This window comes from Callospermophilus lateralis, chromosome 1 (assembly GCF_048772815.1).
Source record: "Callospermophilus lateralis isolate mCalLat2 chromosome 1, mCalLat2.hap1, whole genome shotgun sequence".
Taxonomy (NCBI): domain Eukaryota; kingdom Metazoa; phylum Chordata; class Mammalia; order Rodentia; family Sciuridae; genus Callospermophilus; species Callospermophilus lateralis.
Window position 1 is genome coordinate 175,990,037 of NC_135305.1, and position 18,899 is coordinate 176,008,935.

General features: G+C 43.4%; 2 protein-coding genes across 3 annotated transcripts in view; one reads left to right on the forward strand and one right to left on the reverse strand.

The window, feature by feature from the left end:
- The window catches only part of Sh3bp5 (SH3 domain binding protein 5), a 69,964-nt gene extending 59,186 nt beyond the window's left edge, over positions 1-10,778 (forward strand). The window contains exons 5-9 of the mRNA XM_076872697.1: positions 5,126-5,256; positions 6,095-6,137; positions 6,803-7,022; positions 9,190-9,450; positions 9,935-10,778. Of these exons, the coding sequence (XP_076728812.1) occupies positions 5,126-5,256; positions 6,095-6,137; positions 6,803-7,022; positions 9,190-9,450; positions 9,935-10,152 (873 nt within the window). The 3' untranslated portion in view covers positions 10,153-10,778. The remainder of the gene's footprint in view (positions 1-5,125; positions 5,257-6,094; positions 6,138-6,802; positions 7,023-9,189; positions 9,451-9,934) is intronic.
- Positions 10,779-14,927: 4,149 nt separating this feature from the next.
- Capn7 (calpain 7) overlaps positions 14,928-18,899 on the reverse strand; it is a 37,866-nt gene continuing 33,894 nt past the window's right edge. The window contains exons 17-21 of one of the 2 annotated variants that reach the window (XM_076831733.1): positions 17,627-17,772; positions 16,584-16,646; positions 16,100-16,230; positions 15,269-15,361; positions 14,928-15,180 (exon numbers count right to left, since the gene is read on the reverse strand). In XM_076831733.1, the coding sequence (XP_076687848.1) occupies positions 15,036-15,180; positions 15,269-15,361; positions 16,100-16,230; positions 16,584-16,646; positions 17,627-17,772 (578 nt within the window). In that variant the 3' untranslated portion in view covers positions 14,928-15,035. The remainder of the gene's footprint in view (positions 15,181-15,268; positions 15,362-16,099; positions 16,231-16,583; positions 16,647-17,626; positions 17,773-18,899) is intronic. The other variant, XM_076831811.1, reaches the window with a different exon arrangement.

Genomic DNA, 18,899 nt, shown 5'->3' on the forward strand with positions numbered 1-18,899 from the left:
TCCACACACACCTCACCTAAGGTCATCCGCGTGTCCCCTCCCATTCCCCTTAGATTTGCTATGGTGACATTCCATGGCCAGTCATGGAGCCACAATTGAAGCCAGCAGCCTGGGGCATGTGAGGAGCCCAGGTGCTCTCTATCAGGCCATAGGTCGCACCACAGACAGGGCCACAGGAACAGCCAGGAGTTTCAGTCAGACCCACAGAAGCTGCTGTTGAGCAACCTCCCTGGGGGCACAGGGCTCCGAATCCCTCCACTCTCCAGAGAGAGGCTTGGTTAACAGTCCCCACTACCCCTGGATGCTCTGGCCTTGAGACAGCCTTCATGGGAAAGTGATGGCTTTTTATCCTCTGAGTCGGGAGACCCCGGCCACCTGTGAGGGAAGGATTGCCTTTTCTGATATCTGCTGAAGGAGCCAGATGGAGAAGAGGGCAGTGTGACTTGGAAATGGAGAGGGAGTCACGGCTTCTGAGCTGGCAGCAGGCAGCTGCTAGACAAGACGGGACACAGCCAGCCTCTGCTCCCTGGTCCTGCAGTGAACATGAGGCCTGGGATGGCAGACAAGCTGCTGAGGACAGCTGCCCTGCTACGAATGGCCCCGAACCATAAGTCTCTCACGTGGCATGGAGAGCCACCTCTGGGGTCCTCTTGGAACAGGGATGCAAGAAGAAACATGCTCAGAAGATGCTGAATGAGGTTCCAAGTAGACCTGAGGGCGGAGGAACCTCAGGTTGGGAACAGTTTAGAAAGCCATGTTGGGAGGCTGAGCGCCACGCTGCAGGTGAATTCAGGTTGTTCTCTGGTGGGACCCAGCAAGGAGGCTGTGCCTCGCCAGGCTGGCACACCTGTTTGGTGCCCATCGGCAGGAAGGCACAGCTGTCTGGACTCTTCTTGGGCTACCATGAGCAGGGGCTGCTGTTGAGCAGTAGCTCCATGGTCCCTGGACCTTTAGGCCCCAACTGCTCTGGTGCTTCTGCGAGTGCAGCAGGCTGACTTTGTCCTGATGGCCCGGGAAGAGGAGAGGCAGAGGTCTGTGGTTCCCACAGCACCCTCCTACTGGCAGACCACCTGCTGGGCCCTCTGTGCTTTCCTGCTTGGGCCTGGGTGCAGTGCCAGCTTCAGCTGCCTGGGTCTGCTGGGAGACAGTGGGCACCAGTGGGTGGTCCACTCCTGAGCATTTGGGGTAGGTCTGAGGGGCAGGAGCGCGTCTCTGCAGGTTTGGGGAACCTGAGGATGGCCTGACTTCTTAGTCCCAAAGTCTAGGGTGGACACTCTGAAGCTCACAGAGCCTGTAGATGGTCTCCAGGACAAAGCCCACTCTGGTAAGAAAGTTCTGAACCATCTGGAGGGAAGTGAAGACCTTCTTCACGTTGGACAGTTGTCTCCTTCCGCTAAGTTCACCTGGAGCCTTCCAGCTCAGGGAAATGAGGCAGAAAGCTGAGCTTTGTGCCCTGTTTTCTTTTGTGTCCCCCCGTGTGATCGTCCTATGGAAATGGCAGATGGGGCTCAGGGAACTGTGAGTAGAAGCCAGGAAAAACTGTGGCCTATGTCAGAGGTGTGTCCTCCTCCTCATCCATCACCTCAGATTCCACGCCTGTTCCAAGGCCCCCCTGGATCCCCCACTGCCTTGAACGATGGTCACTGCTGCTGGGAGCGTCCACGCCAACAAGGCTGTCGGCCCAGAGTTCAGTCGACTGTCCCGCGCAGTGCCTTGTAGGCAGTAGGTGTTCCATCACCACACGCAGCTCTGACTCAATGATGGCGGTAAAATGAAAGCAGACTTGCAGATGGGAGGAGAATTCTTGGAGTCCACACCACAACACCTGGTTCTTGCAGGCTTTGAGGGGGACGAGGCTGCTCTGGATCCGAGGTTCAAGCACTGGTCTGATTGCTCAGGCTGTCTTGGCTACCTTGAGGGATTCATTATGGCTTTCCTCTGTGGCTCTGCCTCTGTCCCCTGCTGCTTCAACCTTGCAGGCACAGCCCCTGTCCCTGGGCTACCCTCTTCCTCCCTTACCCTCCCTTCCCTTCCATCACCACATACCTCAGGCCAGATTCTAGGTTGCAGATGGAGGAGCTCCTTGGTTACCTAGGAGATGTACCAGGTGACAAGCTTGGTGGCCCCCTCTCCCCTTCAAGGCGGGAAGCTGTGTGTTTTCTTTGGAGGGCTGGGGACTGTGGGTATGTGTGGGGAGGGGGGATTCAGATAGGACTGGGTAGAGGTGGCCTGTTAAGGATGAAGTAGGATGCATTTGTACCCTTCAATCTTTACTGGCGGTGTCGCCAAGTGCATGTTTAATTTTAGAAAGGCTTTGCTTCTGTTTGCAGCCTGGGGACTGAGGGAGACGGAGGGTCTGTGTGCTGGTGAGCACCTGGCATCTTGCAGGGGACTCTTTCTGTTCAGTAGCCTGAATTACAGCTTTTGGAATTCAGTCTGTTTAATACGCATTCAGACCACTCCTCACAGGTGAGCCCTGCCTCCAGATCCTTTTGGAAAGAAACGAATCTCCCAATATTTTGTCTTTGTTGATAAGCTTGGGGTTTTGGGTATTCATAAAGGTTACTCCAGTCAATCCTTAGAGTTCAAGATTTAAGGCAAAGCTGAAACATTCCTGAGGTTCCCCGCAAGTGTCAAGCACAATATTTTTAGTGTATTTTGTTTCCTTGTGAAATAGTGGGTGTTAGAAGCAAGAGGGAAAGGTTCTCTTAACCCTTTGATCTTGGTTGAGAAGTCATTTTAGACACCCCCCCGCCCACTTAGCTCATTTCCCTTCTCTGACTTGGTGGGGTTTTTCCTGGGGAAGGGGGCTATCAGGGATCCCAGGGTGCTTAACCATTGAGCCATATCCCCAGCCCTTTCTAATATTTTATTTAGAGACAGGGTATCACTGAGTTGCTTAGGGCCTCGATAAGTTGCTGAGGCTGGATTTGAACTTGTGATCCTCTTGCCTCAGCCTCCAGAGCCGCTGGGATTACAGGCCTGTGCCCCCACACCCGGCACTTGGTGACTATTTTAAAAATTATCTCAAGCCTTTGTTAAAAGATACATGTTTTTAATAATGTGAAAGTGTAAATTGATACAAATAAAAATGTTGTCCTGGCAAAGACTTTAACTGATGGAGGAAACTGATACATAAGATGTTATAACAGTTCTTGAAGTTTTTAAAGAGAATGGAAGAAAAAACACTCATAGAAAATCGGGAATGTTGAAGTAGATTTACAGTCAGATACAAAATTGGTCATTACTTAGAGGGCAACTGATAATCAATTACATCTTCCCTAGGGTATAGTTCAGCTTCATTTCTCTAGATGAGAATCATCTCTATTATTATCAGTGTTCAACAAATCACAAGATTGTAAAGTAGCTCCAAGACAAAGTCAAATATAACTGAGGAGGGTCCCTAAAATAGAACATCAGTGTTGTTTTTTTTTTTAATTTTTATTCTTTTTAGACATATAGGAATTGAATTTAAAAAATCACTGATATATCGAAGGCATTCACAATTTTCCCTAGAACCTTTAAACATCATTATTGTAAGTAATTGAATAGGGCTGGGGATGTGGCTTAAGCGGTAGCGCGCTCGCCCGGCATGGGTGCGGCCCAGGTTCGATCCTCAGCACCACATACAAACAAAAGACATTGTATCTGCCGATAACTAAAAAAAATAAATATTAAAGTTCTCTCTCTCTCCTCTCACTCTCTCTTAAAAAAAAAAAAAAGTAATTGAATAAATTGTAATTATTGAATAAATGAGCCACCACCGGGGGCTGACTACAGCTGTTGCCTGGAGGAAAGGGTATAACCCTTCTGTGAGTTTCTCTTTGAATCTCAAGTTACAGGCAGGGTGGACCCTCTAAAAATTGTCCTGCTGTGGTCCAAGTAGGTGGGCCAATGACCAAGCGTCCTTTGAGCTTCTCTCTGATGCTCCTTAGGTAAATATAGAATGACCCTTTAAGCCAGGCGTGGTACACGCTTGTAATCCCAGCAACTCCAGAGACTGAGGCAGGAGGATGGCAAGTTTGAAGCCAGCCTCAGCAATTTAGCAAGGCCCTAAGGAATTTAGCGAGACCCTGTCTGAAAAAAGAGCTGGGGATGTGGTTCCCTGGTAAAGTGTCCCTGGGTTCAATCCCCAGTACCAAAAATCCCTTTAGCTTAACTGTGCTCCTGCAGAGGAGAGGGGAGAAATGACCAGCTGTGCTGTGGGTGGGCCTGCCCTGGGCTGCCTTCCTCTTCCCTCAGGGCAGACATTGTCCTGAGGGAATGTGAAGAAAGTATGATTGAGCCTGTTTTTGAATTGCCTTGATTTTTGTCCCTTAAGGACCCTTAAAAAAAAAATTATCAACAGGCTTAACAAAATATTCCCTCTAGAATTTCCCACCAGAACTTGGACTTATCTCCTGAGTGGATTTTTTTTTTTTTTAACAAACTTCAAGATCTGATATGAATGACATGGTTGTCATTTTCACTACTTAATGTAAAATTTGACCTTTCTGGATCCTCGATTTTTTTTCTCTGCTCAGCCAATGATTTCAGGATATTTGGGGAAGGAGACACACACACGCACACACACACACACACACACACACACACACACACAATTGGGGTGGAGCCCAGGGCTCTCTTTTTTTGAGACAGGCGTCACTAAGTTGCCCAGGCCAGCTTCAAACGTGTGATCCTCTTCCTTAGCCTCCCAAATTGCTGGGATTACAGGCATGCACCCAGCTTCCTGATGCCTCTTAAGTTCCCACTCATGCTACTTGGCTATTTATCTGCCCTTTAGCTCCTGCCCCAAGAGGGTAGTAAGAGGAGCTCAAGATGGCTCCTTAACAGCCAGGAGGCCTGAGCAGAGGAAATTGGTTGAGTCTGAATATTCCAAAATTTTCTCTAATTTTAATTTTTCCTTTTTCTTTCCCATAAACTTGGCCATTTAATCTTACCTGGCAAGGCTCTTTCAAAATAGACCCATGGGAAAGAAAATCCCGTTTAATTGGAAAGTTGGTTCAATCTGAGAGTCTGACTACTAATTTCCTCCAAGAACCTTCTCACAAGATGAGATATAAGTGATACCCCGACCAGGAGCTGTTCTGGGCTTGACTGAGCTGACCTCTGCTGTTGTTGGAAGGTCATGGAGGCGGAGCAGACCAAGACGAGGAGCGAGCTGGTGCACAAGGAGACTGCAGCCAGGTACAATGCCGCCATAGGCCGCATGCGACAGCTGGAGAAGAAACTCAAGAGGGCCATCAACAAGTCCAAGTGAGTCTGGGCTGTATAGTTGACATCTTCCACATCCTCTCACCAGAGCCCCCTGTCCGGGCCTCCTAGTTCTCACTGTTCTCTGTGACCCTCCAGAGGCAGGGGATGCTGAGGGGTGGGGCTGCTCTAGGCATGACCCACTTGGAAGATGCAAGAGATTTTCCATACTCGCCCAAGGCATCCTACAATCCCTTGTCCTCTGCATGCTAGCAGTGGGGGACATGGGAGCTTCATGGGTCAGCTCTAGTGTTGACGTCACAGCTCCTACAGAGCCATGGTCTTCTGACTGACTCTGAATCCAAAGGACTGAGAGAAAGCTGACATTTCTTGTCCTTTCTCTTGCTTGTGACCTGGTTGATTCTGCCAACTGCCCAACTCTAGCTCTGGCCACCGTCCTGAAGGGTCAACTAGAGCCCCCAGCTTGTGGTGGCCCCGCCAAGCCCAGTGAGGGCTGTTCTCGCCCAGCAGAGGAGGTGGTTTAAGCACCTCATCTGTCCTTCATCCTTGGAAAGCAGATCCATGGCAGCATCGCTGCCGGGTACCGCTGTGTGGCCTTGAACAGCCCCCCATCGCCACCAAAAGGAGAGTAAACCGAGGGCAGGGTCCCCAGTGTCCAGAAATGAGCCTCCTATCATCAAGCCCTGGGTGAGGCCCCCCAGCTCTGTCGGGTGTCTGTCACTCGGGCCCTGAGGCTGGGATGTCGCCTTCATCTCTTGGCCTTGTCAGAGTTCACTAAATCCTGTCCCGCTGCAACTAACGTCTCGGATGCATCTCGTGGAGTTTTGTCGTGGTCATTGTGTCTTATTACTCTTACGATTTTCCTTCCTGTCTTTCGCAGACCTTATTTTGAACTCAAGGGCAAGTACTACGTGCAGCTTGAGGTATGTATTGCCTTGGGATTTGTCCCTTTTGGGTTTTTTCTGCACTCAAAATGCCACTTTGATGTGGTAGCGGGCTTTCAAGTGACCCATTTGCTGTTTCAAGGGGAGAGTAGAGAGAGATCCTTGACTGAGTTTTTAGATCTGAAAATGGTCCTGATGCGTCTCCCATGGCGTCTGAAGCTAACTCTGCCATTTAGTGACTGTACTATGTTTTACACTTGCCCCTAAGACCGGTACCACCTGGCAACTTGCTGGTTCCCAGGCCTCACCCTCCACCTGCTGGATCTGAACCTCTGGGCGTGTGGCCAGAGATCTGAGTTTTCAGCAGCCTTCCAGGGAATTCTGATACAAGTTTGAGAACCAATGTACTAGGGACCAGATGGCTAGACTGTGGGACTTCCATGTGTTCCTTCCCTGACGGGCTGTAATCCACCAGCGAGAGTTTCCGGATATCATAGCTTGTCACCTGGATGGGAGCACAGAGGGGTTGGCGGCTGAGTTTTCTATCTGGTGAGTGGGTGGCTGTGATGAGTAATGGGGCTCTGAGTCTCATCTTGGGAAATTCTTTGAAGTGCAGAAAATGTTCTTGAACCTGCACTTCAACAAGTGTCTTGGGGCCAGCGCGGGCAGTGCTCATTGACTGAATCTCCCGTCTTCCTGACCAGCAACTGAAGAAGACAGTGGACGACCTGCAGGCCAAATTGACCCTGGCAAAGGGCGAGTACAAGACAGCCCTGAAGAACCTGGAGAGGATCTCGGATGAGATCCACGAGCGGCGGCGTTCCAGTGCCATGGGCCCCCGGGGCTGCGGCGTGGGGGCAGAGGGCAGCAGCACGTCTGTGGAGGACCTGGTGGGTGGCCAGCCTGAGCCAGATGCTGTTTCAGGTGAGCTGGGCAATAAGGCCATGTGGCTTATGTGATCCACTTCCAGGGCTGTCTTGTCCCAGGATCCCTGCCCTTTATGCCCATGCCAGGGGATGTCAGAGTTGGCAGCCCTGCAGGCTCTTTCTGGTGGCTTTCTAGGTTTGGTGGACTACTGTGTTCGGTGAAATGCTAAATGTGCTCAAAGAAGTTTGGAAAATGTTACACCTTCATCCCACTCTGACATACTTTAGAACATTCAAGGTTCTGAGAAGTCCTGCAGGGAAGAGTTGTCTAAGAATAGGGACTCTGGGCTGGGCACAGTGGTGCATGCCTGTAATCCCAGTGGCTCAGGAGGCTGAGACAAGAGGATCGTGAGTTCAAAACAACTCAGTGAGACACTGATTCTAAATTAAATTACAAAATACGGCTGGGGGTGTGGCTCAGTGGTCAAGTGCCCCGAAGTTCAATCCCCAGGGCCCCCCACCCCCCAAAAAGAATAGGGACTTTGGAATCACATTTGATCCACATCCTGGCCTTCACAATGTAGTCAAGAGGTGACCTGATATTTGTTTTTTGCCTGTAAAATGGAGGGTATGATAGCATCTACTACTTTTTGTGATGTAGGTTGGTGGTCAAGAGTATATGAAATAATGCTTGGCACCCGGTAAGCACTCAGCAGGCACTCACTGACGTCTGACCATGGAGACCTTTTTTCTGATAGAGGTGTGGTTTGGCTTCTGTTATATTAAACAGGAAAACCTCGCCAACCACCCGTCTTTAAGCACTTAATTTTTTTTCCTTTTCTTTGGAATAATCCCTGTTCACTCTTTGCCCTTCATCAGGAATTCTTTAATTCCACCAATAACAAGCTTAAATGTTAGATCCAAGGTAAAGGAAACTATAATTTGAAATTTAAGCAATGACTGCGAGTTACTTTAGTATATATCAGCTCATAAACCCTGTATGGAGGGGATCATGAAGCTCAGAGATGTTAAATAATTTGACAAAGCCACACAGCAAGAAATGGAGTTAGAATATGAATTGAGGTCTAAGCCCATTTCCTGTGCCCAACATTACAGCACTTATCATTTGTAACAGTCCTGTACAGATGCTACAAGGCTATTTTTAAAGATGAAGGATGAGGAGTTGGAAAGACAAAAGAAGTGGAGCTGTGTGCAGGCTGAAAGGAACATTAGTTAAAGCTGAAAGGCTCTAAAACCCAGGGGAAAAAACATGAACTGGGCCTTGGTTATTCTGGTCCACAAACTAAGGTACAGAACACTGTAAGAGTTTTGTTCTTTGCGGCAAATAGTGATCTAGGTGGGTTTTGTTTTGTTTTCAGTTTTTTGGTAGTGGAGACTGAGCCCAAAGTGCTCTGCCACTGAGCTACATCCCTGGTCCTTCTGAGACAGGGTCTCACTAAGTCGCTGAGGCTGGCGTCAAACCTGTGTTCCTCCTCCTCAGCCTCCTGAATCACTGGGATTTTAGGTGTATGCCACTGCACCCAGTCTGTCCGGGCTTAAGTGTGTCTTTTACAAGATCAGAAGTTACCTGGAAGGAAACAGAAGTCCCCACAGATATCCCATGTGGGGCAGCTTTTGCTTTTTTGGCCTTATGAGAAAGTTCTCAAGTCTTTTTTTTTCTTTTAGTTGTGGATGGACACAATACCTTTATTTTATTTATTTATGTTGTGCTGAGGATCGAACTCAGTGCTCTATGCATGTGAGGCAAGCACTCTATCACTGAGCCACAGCCCCAACCCTCTTCAGTCCTCTTGGAAAGACTGGCTCTGATTGGGAGCCATTCCAGTGGGCTAGCACCTCTTCCTGTATATATGTGGGTCTGTTTTGGGGGTAACTGAGGTGGAGAAGAGGTCCTGATCTGTGGCTGAATTCATCTTCCTACCTCTGCAGAGTCTGGTAACCCTGATTTCTAGGGCAGGGGTTGGGGTTACTCTAGGGACACTGACAATCCAAAGGATCCAGCTGCTTTGCTTCGTGCTGCTTTGGACGCTGCAAAGAGACAGGCTCGGGGTCACACTCGCCTGTTAGGCACCTCATGGACAGATTCTGCAGTCCCTGTGCTGTGTGTCACTGTCAGCAGCAAGCACTTCTGCGAGTGTTGAAGGAACTCGGTTACTACCACCTGTCAGATTCCATGTGACTGGTGTTCTCTCTCTTATCCCCAGTGGCCTCGGAGGCCTTTGAAGATGACAACTGTAGCAACTTTGTGTCTGAAGATGACTCAGAAACCCAGTCTGTGTCCAGCTTTAGTTCAGGACCAACGAGCCCATCTGAGATACCTGACCAGTTCCCTGCAGTCACAAGGCCTGGCAGTCTGGATCTGCCCAGCCCAGTGTCCCTGTCAGAATTTGGGCTGATGTTTCCAGTGCTGGGTCCTCGAAGTGAATGCAGCGGTGCCTCCTCCCCAGAATGTGAGGGAGAACGAGGTGAGTCACAGCCTTCTCGTCCCATCCTAGATGACCTGCTGCCTGGCCTGTGTACTGCTACAGACTTCTGCCAGCTCTCGGGGCTCCCAGCAGTGCCCTCCTGGGTCTATGAATATCCTGTTGGCCTTGATCACTGGGATTGTTTCCAAGGGCTGTTCTGGGGGGTTTCTGGATCTTCTTCACCGGCCTTAATAAAGTAGTGCCTATGTCCTCTATCTCTCCTCAGAACAGTCCCCTTGGCAAGCACCTGCTAGAGAGGTTTGTTTCCTAGATACAAAATGAAAATGACAAATTCATCACTAATGAAAGGGATGTATAAAACACTGAGGAGTAAAAGCTGTTAGCGACCATGTGCTAGGGAACCTGATATGCACTGTGGGCCATGCTGGGAATTCTAGAGGGCTGAGTTAGCTGAATGGCTCGTGACCGAGGAACGTGGAATTTTCTGTCAATACCCACTTGGTAACTTTTGTAATCTCTACAGGAGACAGGGCAGAAGGGGCAGAGAATAAAACCAGTGACAAAGCCAACAACAATCAAGGTCTCAGCAACCGCAGTGGTGGTGGTAGCAGGGGCAAGAGCCAAAGCAACACCTCCCTGGAGGGCCAGGCCTTGGAGACCCGGATGAAGCAGCTTTCCCTCCAGTGCTCAAAGGGAAGAGATGGGATTATTGCTGACCTAAAAATGGTGCAGATTGGCTGACGCATCCAGGGCTATGGCCCATGTGCAAATCAATATTTATACATGAAACTGGAGAACGTTGTGCCAATAATCATTTAATATATGCCAAATCTTAAGCATCTACTCTAAACTGCACTAACGAAGTTTCAGTGACCTTGAGGGCTGAAGAATTTCCGTCTGGTAAGAGCTCTTGGGCTTGTTTTACAGAGCAGGGTTGTTACAGGTGGACTATGACCAGGGTCACAGCCTTTGCAGAGCAGTCCCTGTTTCAGTGCTGAGGAAGCAATAATTAGTTCCTGTGAAAGAAAACGAGCCAGGAAGAGGGCTGGAAGCTTAGCCAAACTGGGGGCCCCAGTGTGCATCTCTTTCCCTTCTGACCCTCAGTTTGTTTGGGGAAACTGAGATGTTCTCTCCCATTATATCCCAGAGCATCTAAATATTTTTTTTAAAAACCCCACACAACAAAAACTCAAATATTCAGAGCACACCTTTTTGACCTAGTGAAGGCTTAAAATGAAATGCAAGAACACAATTCATTTTTATTACCTCTGGTGTTCAGAGGTGACTTAAAAAAAAAAAAAAAGCATGTATGCTGGGACATTCATCAAAACCATTTCTAGGAAGGCTACCATGAACTGCACTTTTCTGGGGGGGGGAGGGGGAAGGTGAATGTCAGTATGGGGAAGGGGGGATGAGGGTAGCAGGGACAGGTGATAGAGGGGATTTGTGGCTTTGGGGAGAAGGTTCTATAGCATAACCTTATCCTGCCAGCCAAGGGGATTTATTCTAAGAGAAGTGCATGTGAAGAATGGTTGCCATTGTTATATCTAGATTGACAAGGTGTTAATTTCTCTGTAGATTGTAACTTTAAAAATAAATTATTTAAGGTCATGCTGCACTAGTATTCCTTAGAGGAAACTGTCCTTAAAGCTAGAAAAGGGAGTAGGCATGTGTTGGCTAAGGCTGTTTAATAGACGCAATGGAGTCTGCTATGCTAATAGTATAAGTGTTAAGACTGCTCTTCTTTGTTTTCATGATTATGCATATTTAGAGCACTATATTTTATTTGTCCTGTTTCAAGAAAATTTAGCATTTCTGAAAGAAAGCTCTCCCCATTTCAAGTTGTCCGTTAACTGTCAGAACTGTATACTTTAGTCATTTGTATATCTTCACACTATAGTGGTTTCTCCTTTTTTATTGACTGATACAGTATCCTGATTACAAGGTTATTTTGTACTTGTCTTAAGACCTTTGAGTGTAATAAAAACTGCTTAAGAAAACTTTTCTTTTTTTTTTTCCTGTGTGTGTATGTGTGAGACAGACATCAAATCCCAGCAGTGGCTGCCTCTTGCAGTAGGAAGAGCATGGCATGCAGTGGCCGTCTTTCTCGTCGTCAGTTGAGGTCATGAATTATAATTAAGGCCAAAGTTTGAATTAAAATCCCACTTATGCTGATGCAGAGCAGTGAGGAAACATGCTGGTGGTGGTGCCAAGGAGAGGCTCTCAGCTATTGTCTTGTTCCCAGAGACGGTTTAACTGGCCTGTGGTGCACTTGGTGTTGCACTTTCAAAAGCTCTCCAAGTGGTTGTAAAGTACTTTTCTGATTGGGGAAAGGATCAGTGCCAATGTTATGCTGGGCTGTTAATCTGCCTACTTTCAATGTGTGCTTTTCAACTTAAAGGCATGCAGTGGGAAAAGTGCAGGGTAACAGGGTAATCATGAGGGTGTTAAGGTACTTTACCTACTTAATTTCAAAGTTCATCCAAGTCCTTTTTACTATATTTGTGGGTTTTCTAGTTTCTGTTTCCAGTACTGGGGATAGAACCCAGGGCACTTTTATCCCGCCAGTCCTTTTTTGAGAGAGTCTCAGCGAGTTGCTGAGGATAGCTTCAAACTGAGGATCCTCCTGCCTCCATCTCCTGAGTTGATTACAGGCATGCACGATTGTGTACTAAGCCGTGTATTTGAGTTATGATGATCCTATCTTCCCAGTCCTTTCTCTCATAATCTCTTGCACCATGGATTCTAATAGAGATACAGAGACTTTCTTGAGTTACTGTTAGCAGAACCCATTTCCTGCAATTGAGGCACTGCTCATTTCTATCCCCCTTTCTAAAGGAAAGGGGGAAAAAAAAACCATTTAGAAAAGCTGCCAAAACTGGGATGACTTAAAAGTTCCTACAATGTTTCTGGGAGACAAGTTGTATAGTCTAATGTTCTGAATCTAATGGGTGGTGAATTTCTGGCTCTGTTACCCAGAGTGCTGTACCATATGTGTATATTTCTCTAAGTATTTCTTGCAGAGAATGAAAATTGGATGGAATCTTCTATTCTTTCCCTTGTCTTTAAGACAAAGCCTAGAAAACTAAGGTATAGTGCTGTATCCCTTACTGGGGTGGCGGGACTTAATAATCTGGTTTCCTGTCTGTTCCCCTTTCTCACTTGCTTGTCTCCTGCACCAGGAAGGGGATGCAGACCACCCTTTGACCTTTCACGTTATCACCCTCATGTTGTTTCACATTTCCAGGTTAAAGTAACCTGACCCCACTTCATGTAGCTCCTGCCTTTTAACTTTCTCTTTGCAATATCTGACCTTTAGTTAGAATTCCCTGTTTGACTTCACTTTCCCCACGATCCTTGTCGCCTTGTTGAGTCTTTGCATTTATCACTTCTAAAAACAGTTCCCCTAAATTGGTTCTTAGCCATATTGAATTCACATTTAACTTCTGATTTTTTTTTAAGTGGAGCACACGCCAATTCCAGATCTGAATTTTTCTGGACAAATTTACTTTAAAAAGTATCTTCTCTGATTCTGAGCATCTGTACACATACTGAAATTAGAAACCTGAGTCATCTTCCACCTCCCTTTAGCAATTCCTGACTAGTTCTTCCTGTTTCAAATCTGTCCCACTGTTGTGATTTAGGGATCATACCCAGGCCCTTCAATTCTATCTCCAACTCACTCAAGGCAGTTACCTTCCTACAAATAGGTCTGTGTCCATCTGCTTTAATTACAGTCTGCTGCCCAGATGAAAAGGGGCAGAGGTGCTGAGTTGGGACTCTGGATAGACAGTTTGTGAACCTGGGGTAAGATCTTTAAGCTTGGGGTGGTGGCTCAGTAGTAGAGGGCTTGCCTAGCATGTGTGAGGCACTGGATTCTATTCTCAGCACCAGATATAAATATACAAAATAAATGTCCATCGGCAATTAAGTATATATAGTTAAGCCTAAGAGCTTAAAGATTTTTTTTTTAATTTCCTCATTTGTAGAAGGAAATAATAGTGCCTATACTTTGGCTACTGGGAAGATTATAAAAATGTAGCCAGCAGTTAATCTGCCTCTTGAGGCTTTACCTTCAAGGTTCAAGTTAAAATAACTCTTCAAGTAAGATATTTTTACAATGATCCTGGCAGAATTACTTTTTCCTTTGTACCACAGAGCTCTATTTTAGAGCTCTATTATGGAATTTAACATTGTACTATATTAAACTGTTCACACTGTAGATCTCTACAGATTTGAAGGTAGGGATTAGGTCTTATATATGCATGCTGCACAGGATCTTTCACACATGAGGGTCAAATCAGTGTCTAATCTAGCTTGCATCCCAGCGACAGGCACTGTGGCAGAAGGACTGTAGGTTCTAGGCCAGCCAGGGCAATGTTGCCAGACCCTGTCTCAAAGTATAAGGGCTGAGAATGTAGCTCGGTGGCAGAACACGTGCCCAGCACAAGTAAGGTCCTGAGTGTGATCCAGTATTTTTTTTTTTGGGGGGGGGGGTGCTAAAAAGCACAATGTAGTTATCTGCCATTGAAAATTTTGAAGTCATTTTCATGCAAATAGCCTCTTTGTTACTAAATGAATAGTCAAGCTCTCTAAACTATGCAGTTTCCATATGTATAAACATTTTATTTCAATTAAAGGCAATAGAAATACAAAATAAATTTTGATAATTATAAAGTAGAGACAATGAAAAATCTCACCCTACTAATTTTCAGACCTTTAAAATCTCAAGTATTCTGATGGATTTTTATGTAAACACCTGGAAATTCATACAACACTAGTTCTTGGTAATTCACTTTTCTATACTATGTAACCCAATTACCACATACTAAATTCTCACTTTCTTCAAAGTGCTGTTATCACAAGAATACTGTACTATAGAGCAATTTTAAAAGACTCTACAAACTAAATTGTAATGTCTTCAATCTCTTAGTTTTATCAGGTTGATGAAAGTACATCTAACAGTGAATATACCTCAGTTCTCTACTTCAATGGCAGATGGGTATCTAACAACAGCCTTCATTCTTCAGCCTAAGCATCTTCTCACTAAGCTAATTAGTACTTCTTAAAACTTTATTTTATAACATTCGGGCAACCATAACCATTTAAAATCATAAATGCAAAATTAAAATTGGTTATAGTGACATGATTTGCTTGGTAATCAGTGGCCTGAGATGTATAGTGGAGTCAACACGACCAGATTTAACTTACAACATGCTCTGTAAAAAAGGGAAACATGTAAATATTTCAAAATATTAAAAAACAGCCTGCCTGACATTTCCACTCAATGAATCTGTCCCTCGCTTTCCTCATTTGGTTCCCTTGTTCTCTTAGCAAAGGCATCTCACAGTGATGACTGAGTCTAATCTTTAATCAGATGCACATTTTTATACAAAGTAGTCCCTAAATGCAAGCCACCTCTCTATATACAAAACCTTGTATAAACATTACTTCTAGGTGATTAAGGTAATCCCAGCTATATACAATTCTTACCAAACACCATGACAAACACCAGATTCTACTGTAACACATTACGTTTAATTCCATTCTGTTTATCATCCTGAAGATGTTTGAAAAGCTCATGTTGGTAAGTCTAAAATCCAATAACTGCTGAGAATTCTCCATCACTGAAGTTGTGTTGTCTTGATGGGGATGACACTGTTGAAGTCCAAGAAAAAAGGTCCTTCTTGTTTAGGCAAAAAAGTACTGGGAATGATGTTGAAGATCCCAGCAGGTATATTTTCTATTTCCAGATAGCAAAATCCACACCTATATTCAGGGGATAGAATAGGGTTTATAGAAGAAAACGCCAAAAAAAAAAACTATAAATTGATAACAATCAAAATGCCAACATTACCTATAATCACCACTAGATTTTCTCGAAAAGCCATGGGGACCAGGATCACCCGCCATAGAAACTGTTACAACCTCAAATCCAACACTGTATTGCCTAGTGTTAAAAATGAACATTACTGTATTAGCAAATTGCTGTAAATACATGATTTAATCATATGTAAAGTGCAGATTTACTATCAGATAAAATATATGCTTTCTCAAGCTTCAATAGGAGTAAATAGTATTCTGAAACCATGTATGCTATTTTTACTCAATTATATAAAGTACCATTTTATATTTTTTATTTGAAGCTATAAATACTAAAATTTACTTTGTTAAAAAAAAAAAAAGGTTCCCCAGGGAATAATTTAAAAGAACACAGTATTTCATCTTTTAAATTTGAATGACAGCTACTCTAATAGCAGAAAAGCCTATGGAGCAGGAAAGAAAGTAATGGAATAAAATCTAGGTTTATAAAAATAATTAGCAGATGATAGACATAACATTCCAAATTAGTAATTAAAGGAATAATTTAGATGAGGTGACAAAATTGTAGAGAATTATTGTATTTCAGGTCAATAAATTTGTTTTCTAGAAGCTTGTACTGTTTTGCCTTTCACGTTTAAGTCTAATCCGGCTGGAATTTTTAGATTTGATATAAGATGGGGATCTAATCACCGCTTAATATATGGATACTCAGCTATTCCATATCATTTATTGAAGACAGTCCTTTCCCCATTCCTCTAAATGCCATCACTATCATGAATCAAATGTCCACATATGCATAGGTTGTTTCTAAACTTTGTTTCAGTTCATTTTTAATATAAATTTGCAAAAGCCACTCATCACAAACCTCGGTCCTCTTAGTTCAATCAGTACTGGCCCAGTCTTTTCTATGTGGAATTGGTAGATGGGATTATTTTTGTGAGTCTCTGGAAAATTTCCACAACCTCCAGCACTCTGACCACTCCACTTTCCATTAATCTAATAATTTAAAAAAAAGTTTCTGCATTAACATAACTTCAACCATTCTATTTTAAAGACAAAACTTTCTACCTTAAAAAATTCCACTTAGTGCCTCCACCCCATCTGCAAAGTTATTCTCAAATTCTGCTTTAAATGTTCATCCACGTGAACTTTTCTAACAACCAGGGTTTATGTTAATCTTTTTTCTTTGAACCACTTGGTTTCTATCCACAGAGACACCTAATGCTGATCAATGAAGATCTTGTGTTCTAGATGCTACAGTGTTTCCCTTATATTCCTACCAAATATTTATTTCATAATAAATTGTGAAGAATAAAATGGGAAAGGGAATTCTGAAAGAATTTTCTTACCCGTTTTGATAAAGTGTATGGTGAGGGAATCTTTGAAAAAGTAAAGCTGCAAGCTGAATATACCTAGATTAGAAAAATATAGTGTTAAAAAAATTATATTAAGAAACTTTATACTTATGAAAAGATCGAGGGGATAAAAGAATATATTAGGGGCTGAGTTTGTCACTCAGTAGTAAAGTGCTTGCCTACACACATGAGGCACTGAGTTTGATCTTCAGCATCACATGAAAATAAAGGCACTGTGTCCATCTACAACTAAAAAAAAATGTACATTTAGTGCAGATGCTGTTTTAAAAATACACATATTAGGTAATGCAACAAAAATGGAAAACAGAAGAGTAATTGGTCACCCTTTCCCCCTCACTATTGAGAGTGCATTCTTTTCCTAATAAGCTTTGTTGTACTTAAAATATGTATATATATGAATATATATGCATGTATATATTATATATAGAATATTCTAAGGCTAGAAAGTTTGTTGCCATTAACAAATCATTAATCTATAGGCAGTCTGGGTTCATGTGAGGTTTAATGAACTGGGAAGCTAGGGATCTTAGCTTTCTCTGCCACTGAGTGATGCAGGGACAAAATCTTTCTAGGCCTTGGCTTTTGCATCTGAAGAATGAAGGAGTGGTAGCCTTCCCAGTGTCCTCCTCATTACTAAAAAATCTATTCAAATTCAATTCTTTTACTTACATATGGCAAACAAATCTAAAGGTCATTATAAAGGTTCAAAGTTGTCTTTTTAAAAGTATTATGTAAACTAGAAGTTTTTATTTCATGCTTTAAAACTGAATTTATTAGTTCAATAAACCTATTATCTCAGGACTAAACTATTAACTGTGAAAATCTTCCAAGTATGAAACATTGCTTCTCAAAAACTGTTTTATACAGGATGCATCATAATAAATCAATCGATAAACACAAAAATAGAAAAAAATGAATTTTCAGAAAAACATTTTCTTCGAATAATCCCATTTACAAAGCAGAACACATTATGTAACTTTTATTGGGTTTTGTCATTGCATGTTGGTTTTACTTACCCGCACTGTGTAATGGATAGTATTCTGCTTTTCGTATTGAGAAACCACTAATGTAAAGGTATGAGTGCCAGGCGTGGTCAGCTTAATCTTAGTCAAATAATGAGGACTGTTAATTCGAATTCCATCAATGTATGGAGGTGGGTCAGCTGCAAACAGACAGGAGGTTTACAGAACAGGACACTTTTTTCTTTCTTTACTTTCTGCAACTGTATGGCTGGTAGTAGGAAAAGTAAGTACATGGACAGACATCCCCTGAATTCAGTTTTTATTGATATTAGTGAAGAATGATTTCAATTTAAAACTTTAGTTTCTAACATGCAAAAGCAATCTTTCAGAATATGTTCAATGAGGCATAATAATCCTTGCTATTTGGTTTGTCTTGAATTTCAATAACCCCTACTACATGCTCAGTTCATTTTACTCCAGTAGAGGATTTTATTTTTTGGTACTAGAGAATGAGCCCAGGGACACTTTACTACTAAGCTACATCCCAACCCTTTTTTAAAATTTGTATTTGAGGGACTGGGGTTGTGACTCAGTGGTAGGGTGCTTGCCCAGCATGGTTGAGGCATTGGGTTTGACCCTCAGCACCATATATAAATAAATTAAGTAAAAGTATTGTGTCCATGTACAACTAAAAAAAAAAAAATGTGAAAAAAAAATTTTGTTTTTGAGACAGGGTCTTGCAAAGTGCCTAAGGCCTCACTGAGTTGTTAGGCTGGTCTTGTACTTGTGATACTCCTGCCTCAGTCTGAGTCACTGGGATTACTAGGCATGCACCACCACAACCCGTGGTCCAGTAGAGGATTTTAAAGTCAGCATTAGTTTCTTTCTTTTTTTTTTTTTTTTTTTATTTTGGGGTGAAAAAAATTTAAAGATACAAAAAAAGTACATAAAAAATATCTATCATTCCCCATGACTGAGAATTAAGTTAAAATTTTGGGAAGTCATATTGGCTGCTTTATTAAATAAAATTACTTTTAACCGCCACAGTTAAACAAACTCCTTCTGCTGAGGATTTGGTGGTCACTTTTCAGATTTTAATACATATAAATATACTATCCTAAAGTGAATGAACAATTGTTTTCTGTGTAAGTACATCTTGAGCATCCCTATTCCCCAAATGCTATGGACTTCAGAGGATTTCAGATTTTCTGATTAGGGATATTACAAAATCAACACTTCTGGTCCCTAGAATTCTCGATTAAATGATATTAGACCTATATATGTTTTGTTTTATCTTACATTTTTAAAATGTGTTTTATGATCTATA